This window comes from Vespula pensylvanica, chromosome 4, assembly GCF_014466175.1.
Source record: "Vespula pensylvanica isolate Volc-1 chromosome 4, ASM1446617v1, whole genome shotgun sequence".
Lineage (NCBI taxonomy): Eukaryota > Metazoa > Arthropoda > Insecta > Hymenoptera > Vespidae > Vespula > Vespula pensylvanica.
This window is the reverse complement of record NC_057688.1, coordinates 26952-39279: the sequence shown is the minus strand read 5'-3', so window position 1 is coordinate 39279 and position 12328 is coordinate 26952. Positions and strand designations below refer to the sequence as shown.

The following is a 12328-nucleotide window of genomic DNA, read 5'->3' as shown; positions in this document are numbered from 1 at the left end:
TCTCTCTCTCTCTCTCTCTCTCTCTCTCTCTCTCTCTCTCTCTCTCTCAAGAAGTTATATAATAAATTAATTTGAATTTTTAAACAAAATGTTTATATTAAAATATTTGCTAATTTGTTATAATTTTTGAAAAAATCAATATAGTAGAAAATATACACTGTATCATAATTTATACATGATATAAAAATGACATGCGTATTATGAAAGTATGTGTCTATATGTGTTTATGTTTATAAACTCGTCGTATATACACTAATAAAACAAGTACAACACAACATTAAAAACTTACAATATTTAATAATTAATATTAAGGCATAAATACTAGCGTTTATATTGAATTTAAATAAAGATAATATATAATAACTAAAAATGATATGTATTTTTTTATATATAGATATACTCGATATGAACAATATATATTCACAATATATTATGAATATATAGATATACTTATATATTCATAATATATTGTGTGTGTGCGTCTATATATATATATATGTATGTATATATATATATATATATATATATATATATATAATGCAGATCCATATGCTATGCAAGTTTAATTGTAGCACTGGACGACCTCATTTCTTTGCATACGGATTCTATTGCAAGTAGTACTCGAATCAGTGACAAACCAAGAATTGATGAGAGTTAATTTTTATTTATTTTATACTAATTTAATTGAAGTTGAAAAGTAAAATATGGAAAAATATCCTTCGTTGATTTATCCTCTTATAAATACATAATAATAGAATGATAAAGTATGTATTTTTGAGATATTTAATCTTGCTTACATTAATTATATTTACTCTTGTTTATATTATTTAATATCATTTTTTCTCAAGTTACTAAAGTCTATAATTGAACAATTGCGTAATCGATAATAAATGTAATATTTCTTTTTTTTGACATTTTTCTTTCAAAATTCGATCGATTTCGGAGAATTTTAGAGAGATACGTCAAATGTGCAAAAGTCTTCGGATATTTTTCAATTCATTGAATTCTCTCGTTTACATTAGAGCGCAGGTATTGCATCGCGCAGACTCCGCCTTTGCAGCATCCAGACCATCCGAGAGATCTTCCCTCAGTGCCAAAGGTCCATACATTGCAAGTGGAACGGAGAGATAAAACCTGTATTCCTGTGTATACTTAGCTGGTAAAATCATACAGTTTTCCTTTACATTGATGATGATCTTAGAAGTTTTTAAAAGATAAAGGACGAGCACCGCTCTGTCCTGTCTACTGCTGATCTTTCTAAAGTGGACGTGAGAGACAAGAGCTACTTTCCTGATGGCAGATCACGATAATATTTACGACGACGAGGTAATTAATTATCTTACATCAAGTATTGCCTTTTAATTACTTTCTCATTGCTTCATTTCAACGATCGTCGGAGCCATTTAAAAGTAATGTCACCGAACTCTTGATAAGACAAAAGACATTAGCGATTTTTAATAGTAACGATAGTAATATTTTTTATTACAGCACAGTCATCAGAAGAGACATTTTAGGTAGTAGGAAAAAATTTATGTTTTTATGATTAATATTACGTTTAAATTAATGTAATTTTTCATAGACAACCAAGAATACGTGATATCATTTAATCAAACGTATAAATAACTGCTTTTCAATATTAACAGCTTGTATAAAAAGTTCAATGGAGCTGATAAATGAAATTTCAAGGTAGGATCTAAATGGATTCGTTTCATTAGGCCACACTTTTTTTATTTTGTTAAAAATGTCATAAATATATGAATAAGTACATGTATATATCTATATATACAAATATGTGTGATAAAAAGCGTAAATGAAAAAACTTTACTAAAAAAAGATTTCTTTCTATTAATTAAATTGATCAACATTTATTAAATTTTTATTTAACTTTTAACCTTTTATTATAAATGAATGATAATGATATTGATTTCATATTGATATTATATTATTACGAATAATAATCATTTCTTGTTGATTTAATATATAATATAAAATAATTTAAATTATATTCTTATATTATTACATTTTTTTAAAGAAAAATCTGAACTGTTATTTGATTCGTTTTATTCAAATTTGGAATCTTATATACGAAAATAATTTTTCAAGAATCCTATATCCCCTGTAGTGACAGTAAGTGTACATACATTTACGCGTAAGTTGACTGGCGTACAATTCTGTACTGGCCCTTCTTCTATCGATTAAGCTACAGCAGCTGACTAGCATACATACTAGACGCGACTGAAATCTAACTTCATATTTTTCTTTATGTATATTATATTATACATATATGTATTATCTTTTCGAGAGATACGAATCGTGATTACACTTGTTAGTACGTAAGCAATAAATCAATAAAGCAATAATTGCCTACCTCTTTCGTCTACTTCTATATTTAAAATTGACTGTTTAATAAAAAGTGCTCATCATTCAATATTTTAAATAATTAATAAAATAAGTGTGTTATAATATTCATTTTTGATTATTTCAAACACAATATTTAAATATTACTAATTGTTATATACTTGTATAAACTTTCATTTAATAATAGAAATATTAGTAAGAACCTTTGTCATAGGAGCTAGTGTCGGCTAATCCAAATCAAAGGAATTGGCGTGGGATTTTGATAGCTTTGCTCGTGATCGTTGCGGTTTTAGCCCTTATTGTCACGTCGGTCGCTCTACTCACACCACCTGATGAAGGGCCCAGAGTTCGTGGTACACGATTACGACTCTCTGAGGTTGTATCCATTCGTTTATATTCATGATTGTACAGAAGAATTTGAATAAAGAATTTGAATATGAATAAACAATTATTTTATAGGTTCTTTCCGGTGAATTATCTCCGTTGCTTTTTAATGGATCTTGGGTGAGCTATCGTCATATTTGTTATAGAGATGTTTCAGGTGGTATTTCTTTATTGGATGCATCTGATGCGAATTTAACGTCGCGCAGTTTGATGCCGAAAGAAACGTTTGTAAGTTAATAAGAAACTAATGTGTATATATATATATATATATATATATGAATATATATAAATCGTTTCTCTTGATCGTTACACATTTACATTACAGAGAAGATTGAATCCTGCCAAATTCTCACTATCACCGGACCACAAATACTTGTTACTTGCTCAGAATATGAAAAAATTATTTAGATATTCTTATTTAGCTCAATATACAGTCTATGACGTAAACACACAGTTAGTACGAGTTATATATATATTATACGTCCTTACATCAACATAATTATGTTTTGATCAATAAAATATCAAGGACGCTCTTATTACAGAGATATAATACCGTTGACACCTCATCCCGAAAAGGAAGTTCATCCTTATTTGTTGTTAGCCAAATGGACACCCCGTGGCCATGGACTCGTTATGGTACAAGATTATGATATTTATTATAGAACGGGTCCTTTGAGTAACACGGGATATCGTGTAACTGATACTGCAGTACCTGGAATTTTATCTAATGGTCTACCAGATTGGCTATATGAAGGTAAATTTTCTTTCATCTAATCTAATCGTTAAAAGTTAGTTTCAATTTTCATTAATATAAACGGAGAATTTTTATGTCTATTTACAGAGGAGATTTTGCACAGTGCTGAAGCAATTTGGATGTCAACTGATGGTCATATGATGCTTTATGCGTCGTTTAATGATTCTTTAGTCGAAGAAATGCATATTCCTTGGTTTGGAGAAGGAAACAGGGCTTTATATCCTGATATACGATCTTTGAGATATCCTAAGGTATATTAATCTTCACAAGAGTCGAAATATGCATTATTTCTGAACAGCAACATTGAAGTAATTTTTGGCTTGAAATGGTTTATATGATCGAATAGATGAAATTTTTCTTGTTACTATTATCGTACCCATTTCCTATACATTAAATATTTGATTAACGTCGATCGTTAAAATCTAAGTAGAATAAAATTATAATTTGTAGCCGGGAACTCCAAATCCTTTCGTGCGTCTATATGTCGCTGACCTTGCTGATCCAAAAAATATTCATACGAAAATAGTGAAACCACCCCCTATCATCGAACACGTGTAAGTTTATTTACTCGACTTAGAATAATGATATATAGGTTTTTGTATAGATTTTATGCAGCTTTTCATAATATTCATAGGATTTTTTTTATTTTTATCTAAAAATATTATTATAATTTAGATAAAATAATAATAATAATTTAAATATATTAATATAAATATAATTATATAATATATATTTATTATAAATATAATTATTATAAATAAGAATTTAATAATAATAATAATTTTAAAATATTATTATTATTATTATTAGATAATATTATTATTATAATTTTATCTAAAAATATATTAATCCATAGTGAAAGTTCCCTATAATGAAATATCCATATAATGTCTTTGTAAATCCTAATGGCAAACATATATATATATATATAATACTTTATTTCATTTATTATAGAGATCATTATTTTACTACTGCTTCCTGGGTATCATTAACGGAAGTTTGTATATCGTGGTTAACAAGAGCTCAAAATTTCTCAGTCGTAACAATTTGTAAAAGTCCTATGTGGCATTGTCAGGTTTGTAATTGCTTGAATAGTATTGAATATTAAATGAATGTTAACATATGTTTCTGAATACAATATGAACGCTTTTATAGGAAATACAAAGAATAACTAGCGATGGACATGGATGGGTTGATACACCACCAGAGGCACCACTGTTCTCAGCTAATGGCACCAGTTACATATCGATCAGTCCTATGTTAGAAGGACCTGCTGGATATTTTAAACATATTGTATGGGTAAATGTGCTTCGAAAGCAAGTAGTACCCTTGACACATGGTCGCTTTGAAGTTGTCAAAATATTAGGGTGGGATAAGGTCAACGATATCATGTATGTACAAAAAATATCTAGCATATATTCTCATATATTTATAATAATTCAAAATCTATTTAATTTTGTTTAGATATTTCATAGGTATACCACCTATGCGTCCTGGACAAAGACACTTATATCGTGTCAGTTCACTTTTACCCCAGGTGGGCTCTTCCTTACATCCTGCAATTTGCATCACGTGCAATGCTCAGTCCACGAAAATAAATAACGATCAAAGCAGTTATCACACAACATTTTCGGATCGACGCAATGGATGGATGGGAACTGATTGGCACGAGGATTATGATGTACAAACGGAAAGTCCTGAAGATAAAGAACAACGACGTGCAAAAGAAAAAGCGAAAAAGCAGAAATCAAAAGCTTCGCATACTTCTAGTGAGTAGATGACACTTGTTACGATCTTCATAACGCGTGCGTTGTATACTACTTCTTTATTATCACAGTGTATTGTATTCTTCAATAATTGTCATGCATTTGTCTAATGTTAATTATACAAGTAATTCTAATCATGGAAATGTAGAACTAATTATCATAGCTAGTACTCTGCTGCACATTTACACATAACATATATCCACGGACATATAGAATATACAGGGTGTATCACTTCATACGACAATTAATTGTATAAATCTTTTTTAATCATCATACGTTTCTTATTTTTATTCTTTATTTTATTAATTATACCAAGATTTTAAGTTCATTGTTAATACAATTCGTTAATAGCGATTATACGATAGTTTCGTATAAATATCAAATAAATGTTGGTTTTCTTTTTTCCTTTTTTTATTATTTGAAAAATTCTCTACTGTACACATTTACTAAACAAATTCGATGAAACAACAATACTGCTCTTATTACTCTTGCACACTACTTTGCATGAATGCTTTGATCCCGATTTATTGGTTTTTGATTATTTATGTCACGATAATTGTTGATTTTTCATCCACTGTATACAACCCTTTTTTAAGGATTTTTATCTCAGGAATCCGCCATTTGAAGCTGACATACTAGCTGCGGTACACCCAATATATTCTACATTAGCATGCTTCGAACATCTGGAATATTTTGAATGATGGGTAAGCTGCTCTATAATGCATCGAATAGTGGAATAAAAGAATGCAGACTACTATTCTAATTAAAGAGCAATCGCACTTCTTGCTTATGACAGTCCATAGATATATGCATAAAATTCAATTTATATCGCACTATTGCTATTCAATTTCTCTTCCTATCTATTTTCTATTTCGTGTCAGTGCGTGATCTATAAGTACAGTAGGATTCCTATTCTTAAGAGGGAAGCGACGAAGCCAGTCTCGAATAGTTATGCATAAAAACGCAAGTTGAATTATCGAAATGAATCAAATCAAATTAATATTATTTCATGTATATTTTTTCAGATTCCGAGGAACCACCTTGTCAGTATCATCACGCCATTTTCCCTTCTTACGGATTAGACTACTTCGTTCTAGAATGTCTTGGCCCTGGGATACCTACGATTTCACTTTATAAAACTGAAACGCCAATGCCACGATTATTGAGTGTTCTTCAGAATAACACGGTGTTACGCGTTAGTATTATCTATGATAGCTCTTTTTTGATATGTATCGACTATTTATATACATATACATATATATATATATATATAATATTTTTATTAGGAAAAAATATCCAAGATCGCTCTTCCACAAGTGAAAACCTTTCCAGTACATATAAGTGGCGGTTATAACGCACAAGTAAGATTACATTTACCACCTGGCTTACGAGAGGATGAAATCACGCGTTATCCTTTAGTTGTACAGGTGTATGTATATAAAATAAGCGTAAGTGATACATAGTACAACATAGCTATATATTTGTATTTATAAATATATAGGTACGGAGCACCAGGATCTCAGTTAGTGACGGAGATGTTTAAAATCGACTGGAATACGTATCTAGCCAGTCGGAAAAGTATTATCGTAGCCCAAATAGATGGTCGCGGTAGCGGCGGTCAAGGATACAAATTACTTCATGAGGTTTATTATAAACTTGGTTCTGCCGAAGTAGCTGATCAATTAGAAGTTACGGAGTAGGTTTTGAACTTCCATATTAAATTTTTGCATAATGCTTTTATACATTTTTCTAATGTATTTCAAATCTCTGTTTTAGATATTTGAGAGACACGTTACACTTTATAGACAAACGGTGCGTTGCAGTTTGGGGTTGGAGTTACGGCGGTTTCGTTGCAGCATCAGCTCTAGCTCATCCCGAACAAGACGTTTTTCATTGCGGAATAAGCGTTGCACCTATCGTTTCATGGAAGCTCTATGGTATAAAAAAATATTCAACTATTATTTTTTGTTTTATTACGATTAAAATATATGGGCAATGTTTATTTTATTTATAAAGAAAATTTATTATCATTTATCAACATATTATTAACTCTATTTTTATCAACATACATGTTATTCTAAGAGCTTCCTAGCTCTGGCACTGTTGCGTAAATGAATTTATTACAGATTCCGCTTATGCCGAGAGATACATGGGTTTACCAAACGTTACTTCTAATTACAAAGGTTATGCCGATTCCGACGTTTACAATAAAATTGAGTACCTGCGTAATAAAATGTTTTATTTAGTCCACGGAACTGCGGACGATAATGTTCAATTTCAACAATCCATGGCACTTGCGCGTCACCTTGCGAAAGAGGGCATTCTCTTTCGACAGCAGGTATTTCCACAACCTTTCGAACTTAAAGGCATTCTTTATTTTTTTTGTGGATAATTTCGTATCGTATACCAGTCGATATCTATTGATTATCTGATTGCTATTGACAGTAATTACAATGCAACAAGAAGCTGATCGGACATGATATGGAAAGAAAAAATCGTGGATTCTTATGTTTGGGTATCAAATATGTACATACATAATATTTAAAAGTAAGTTCTTTAAATATCGCCTATTGCATATTTATTGCATGGTGGTTACGCTTTTTGCAGTCAACTTTCTTTTATACAAGTAATAAAGCACATAGCCGGAGTCATGTGTGAAAAACTTTCTACATATTATTATATTTTAAACTGTGTTTACGATTAAAGTGATTAAAAAAATCGAAGTCTCTCTCTCTCTGTGTGTATATATATATATATGTATGTATATATATATATATATATATATATATATATATATGTGTATATATAATCGAATAGCTTTGACAAAAGATCACGGAATCTAAATCAGCAATGAATCGATAGCAAAATTATGTAAAATAAAAACAAAACTGTGTAACATACATACGGTATCTATATAGACATATCGTAGTCATAAAAGAAGTATCAAGATTACGTATTTAAGTTTGTATAGATATGTATGTGTGTATGTATGTATGTATGTATAGATGTATGTATGTATGTATATATATACGTATATATATATATGTGTGTGTGCGTATATATATATATATACGTATATATATGTATGTATATATATATATATATGTATATTAAATTTATTATTAAATTGATGTAATATTGAATGAGAACTCGATAGATATCGGCTGTCGCTTAAAAGATAACTTTTATAAACATTAACTCTTAGATACGTTCTACTCTGTATCGTACATATTGTACATATATTGTATAACACGCTGGAAAAAATATTATTCAATAATAAAAATTTCTAAAAAATTATTTGTCACATAGAATACTAATTTATCGCGTGACATACAGGTTGACGTATCTAGAGTTAAAATCAAAATGTACTAAATATTTGATGTTTTGTTGTTTTTTCTTTTTCTTTACTACATTAGGTATATCCAGATGTGAGTCATACTTTAACCGGTGTAAAAGGACACTTGTACTTATCCATGGCTCAATTTTTGGAAGACTGCTTCCAAAAACAAATACCTTTAGATACAAAAGCGGGACTTGGCAGCGGTGGCGGTTCCAGTGCTTAAAAAAAAAAAAAGAAGTATACATAGGTTCTCATACGATAAGTTGTATAAAAAAAAAGAAAAATGATACGTGCAATCTATATACGTACATCTCCAAAATCTGTTCAGTTCAACGGAATAATTACAGAAAAAAAGGTAAAATTATCGTATAATTTTATACTCTGCATCGATATATCATGTATAAAAAAAGAAAGAAAAAGTAAGAAAAAAAAAAGAAGAAATTACAATCAATGCGCTTAGATAATAACTTTGTAAAAATTACATTTGGCTTCAAGCCTACCAAAGTGTTCGTCTCGATTGCACACACTGTTTTTTATTCGTTTTATTAGATTTATTATTTACTACACTATCTTTTATTTATTTTTTTTTTTCATGATAAAAATCGAATTTTAAATTCTTATGCGATATTCTAGAAAACAGTAAATACTTGCAAATAATGGAATACAAATTGACTTAAGCACCTCGTCAAGGTTGTTTGTAACACTGACTTTTTGAACAATAAAACGTTATTTGCTCAATGATTTGCCTTCCATTGTTTAGTATTTCTTTAGCAACGAATGGCATTGCTAATGGTGCTTAAGAAATACATAGGCAATGGATAAAATATAATTAGTATAGATAATATAAGTCTACAAGCCATGTTAATAAAGTATTCATTACCTTCTCACTATGTAACTAGTGATTAATATACCGTCACAAAAAGTCACAAGTCTGGAATCGATTCAATGAACTTCTTATTCGAACATCTTCCAAGATGCAATAACATATGATTCTTTAGATTTGTTGGCTTGCTGAATCCACGATTACAAATTTGACACCTAAATGGCCATAATCCGTTATGCACGTACATGTGACTCTTTAGATCTCCAGGAGTTGGGAACGATTTGGAGCATTGCAAACATTTGTGTGGTTTCTCCTGCAACATAGAATTTGTAATTATAAAAATCGGATAATATTTGTAGTCATCGAACTGATCATCGTTATGTATAAATATGTTTTTTCTTGTTTATTTCCATTTATTTTTATTCTTATTTTTATTTGACATTTTTATTATTATTTATTTCATTTACATTTTTAAAATATTTTTTTTGTTAATATAGTTAAATTATTCCAATTATTATTCCAATTAATTAATATGACTAGGATATTTTAGATATTAAGATCCTACCTTGATGTGAGTCATCCTATGATAATAAAGATTCGAAGATGCTGTAAATTTCTTGCCACATACAAGACACTGGTGAGGTTTTTCACCGCTATGAATACGCTTGTGAGTATTTAGAGAACTTGATGTTGAGAAACCTTTACTGCATACCATGCAAACGTGTGGTTTCTCGCCTTAAAGTGAACATTAACGTAATACAATATGATATAATATTATTTGTTCGTTATTATTACTATTAATATAATTAAAAAAGAAATTATTATCTATTTTCTTCATACATTACATAGACATCGTTTATATCGATGTTCTTACCAGTATGCGTTCTGGTATGCCTTTTCAAGAGTGATGGACGATCAAAAGATTTACCACATACATCGCATGGCAAAAGTACTTTGTCACCTCTTTTTATAGTAGTTAAAATACTACAATCAAGATGATCACCAACTAACGATAGCGTAGATGATGATGATTCCTCAGAGGTTGATTCATATTCATCAGGTTCGTAATAAGAGTGCTGTATCGATGGTGATATGTGATGTGAAAGTAAAGCCATGGATAGATCCAAAGGTGACTCTAAAATATCCAAGATCGAAGATTTGATATAATTCTTAAAATATAAAAAATATTAAAAAGTATCGTACAAGTTCGCAAAAAAATGTTGAACCCACCATCTACGATACTGTCGATCAAACATCTATAAAGTGCGGATCTCAAACACATATCATGGGAAATAAAAATAAAATCTGGATACGTTACTGGTGGGAACCAAGCTACTAATTCAGTATCTGGTTGAACATCTTTGATAACTTCAAAAATTGGTTCACCTAAAATAAGGTAACGGAATCATTAAATCATTTTAAAAAGATATAGGTACGAATATAATTTTAAAAAGTTCGACGAAAATATGAGTAACCACATGACTTACCCTTTACCTTTGTTCCAATAAGATTAACTTGTTCGTCATCCGTTTGAATGATATGAAGAAATCTTATCCAGTTACACTGACGCTTGTTAAGATTGTAGTTCGAAAAGACTTCGTCATAGCAACCGTACTCGCGTCTGATCTAAAAGCGGATCGCTTTAATAGGCAGCTAGCAGCTCGTCATAGTACACTAAGAGGGTAGCGAATGTAATCGCACGGGAAAAATGATACCACAGACTTATCAACGTTTCTTCCAAACGTAATATGAAAAATATTTAAAAATTCTCCAAGGATAATTGTAAATGTTTCGATTAACTATAAAAGTAACTATAAAAGTTCTAGAATATGTAAGTCGGACGTATATATGATTAAATTATTGTAATAATCTCTCTTTATAGAAAATGAGAAGATGTGGAAGAAAAGAGAAAAGCAGACGTGTACTTACGTCGTTGTCATCGAGAAGGGAGTACAGATCAATCTTGTCGAATCTAATTGACCCCTGAAACGGATAGATGAGTGTGCCCAATGGAATGAAGACATTAGACCACACCGATATTCGTAAATTTGTGACAAATGAGTCCGAATCATTTTTATAAACATTTTTACGTGCGGATTGATCACTGGCAAGAACTAAAGAGAACTCTTTCGGTATTAGTACGCAAGTTTCCATAACAGAAAACTCACGGAATATGGACTGAAGAATTTCACCACTGTTCAAATTTCTACCGTAAACACTTCACGTAGAAGTTCCTCGCGCACAGAGAATAAATCCCGTGCCTTCTAGAGAGCGAACGATAGTAAAACTCTTCCAACTTGCTTAATTCTTTTTATTTTGATCGGATCGATAATGATAGCTTGTAAAACTTGCGTTGAAATTCTGATTATTCTACACATGCATATATATAAAAATGTAAGATGGTCGATTGATTAACATAATCAGTAAATTTCTAAAATGATCTGCGTTCATTGAATAAAAATCACAAAATAACAAATTATTATTATTAAGTTCGTTATTCACTGTAACTCGAAGCAAATTTGATTCTATTCGATATTTATCTATTTTGGAATCACTATACAAAGGCGTTTTAATTATAATAAAACGTCAGCTCATAGAAATTCAGATGACGTTCGGAGCGCGAAGAATCAGGTCGTTCGTTATGCTAGGTGCAAGGCCCTTGGTTGACTGGCTGAGATTAACCAACTGATCTTGACCTTGCGACGGCTTACCAGCATTTGCTACCGAATGGGTAGCCCTTCCCCTTCTCCATTTCTTTTCCCACCCATCGTTCGTCCTGGCCCCTTTGGTCCAGATCAGAGGCGTAGCCGCGAGATAGTTTTCACAAAAGTCTTAATTTTTTTCAAGTTCTTTGATAATTGTCAGTATATTTACATACACACAATTCTTATCTTACGAAAGGA

At 30.5% G+C, this 12328-nt stretch overlaps 2 protein-coding genes across 4 annotated transcripts; one reads left to right on the top strand and one right to left on the bottom strand.

The window, feature by feature from the left end:
* The first annotated feature begins 1080 nt into the window (after positions 1-1080).
* On the top strand, positions 1081-9340 carry LOC122628465 (inactive dipeptidyl peptidase 10). Of its 3 annotated transcripts, XR_006327057.1 has the most exons (17): positions 1082-1326; positions 2573-2734; positions 2818-2970; positions 3068-3195; positions 3285-3496; positions 3584-3747; positions 3947-4050; positions 4451-4571; positions 4652-4887; positions 4961-5265; positions 6288-6457; positions 6549-6691; positions 6764-6958; positions 7039-7199; positions 7389-7600; positions 7708-7809; positions 8679-8840. XR_006327057.1 is itself a non-coding variant. In XM_043810811.1 (16 exons), exons 1-16 carry the CDS (start codon positions 1294-1296, stop codon positions 8823-8825), a joined length of 2643 nt encoding a protein of 880 aa, XP_043666746.1. In that variant the 5' UTR covers positions 1081-1293; the 3' UTR covers positions 8826-9340. The 3 variants fall into 3 exon arrangements, 2 of the variants coding, with proteins under 2 accessions (XP_043666746.1, XP_043666745.1); XM_043810811.1 differs by lacking the exon at positions 7708-7809 and having other exon boundaries at positions 1081-1326; positions 2576-2734; positions 8679-9340; XM_043810810.1 differs by lacking the exon at positions 7708-7809 and having other exon boundaries at positions 8679-9340.
* Positions 9170-12115, bottom strand: LOC122628467 (zinc finger protein 70-like). Its single transcript, XM_043810812.1, has 6 exons — positions 11355-12115; positions 10913-11051; positions 10656-10811; positions 10300-10560; positions 9991-10160; positions 9170-9738 (listed from the first exon to the last, which is right to left on the bottom strand). The coding sequence occupies exons 1-6, from the start codon at positions 11577-11579 to the stop codon at positions 9526-9528; spliced, it is 1164 nt and encodes a 387-aa protein (XP_043666747.1). The 5' UTR covers positions 11580-12115; the 3' UTR covers positions 9170-9525.
* Positions 12116-12328: the final 213 nt, after the last annotated feature.

Coding starts and splice junctions, on each gene's coding strand:
- LOC122628465 (XM_043810810.1), top strand. CDS start 1,294: ATGGCAGATCACGATAATATTTACGACGACGAG. Junction 4,572..4,651: donor GTCCTATGTGGCATTGTCAG/GTTTGTAATTGC, acceptor ACGCTTTTATAG/GAAATACAAAGAATAACTAG. Junction 6,959..7,038: donor GATCAATTAGAAGTTACGGA/GTAGGTTTTGAA, acceptor TCTCTGTTTTAG/ATATTTGAGAGACACGTTAC.
- LOC122628467 (XM_043810812.1), bottom strand. CDS start 11,579: ATGGAAACTTGCGTACTAATACCGAAAGAGTTCTCTTTAGTTCTTGCC. Junction 11,052..11,354: donor CCCTTCTCGATGACAACGAC/GTAAGTACACGT, acceptor ATCCGCTTTTAG/ATCAGACGCGAGTACGGTTG. Junction 10,812..10,912: donor TATTGGAACAAAGGTAAAGG/GTAAGTCATGTG, acceptor ACCTTATTTTAG/GTGAACCAATTTTTGAAGTT.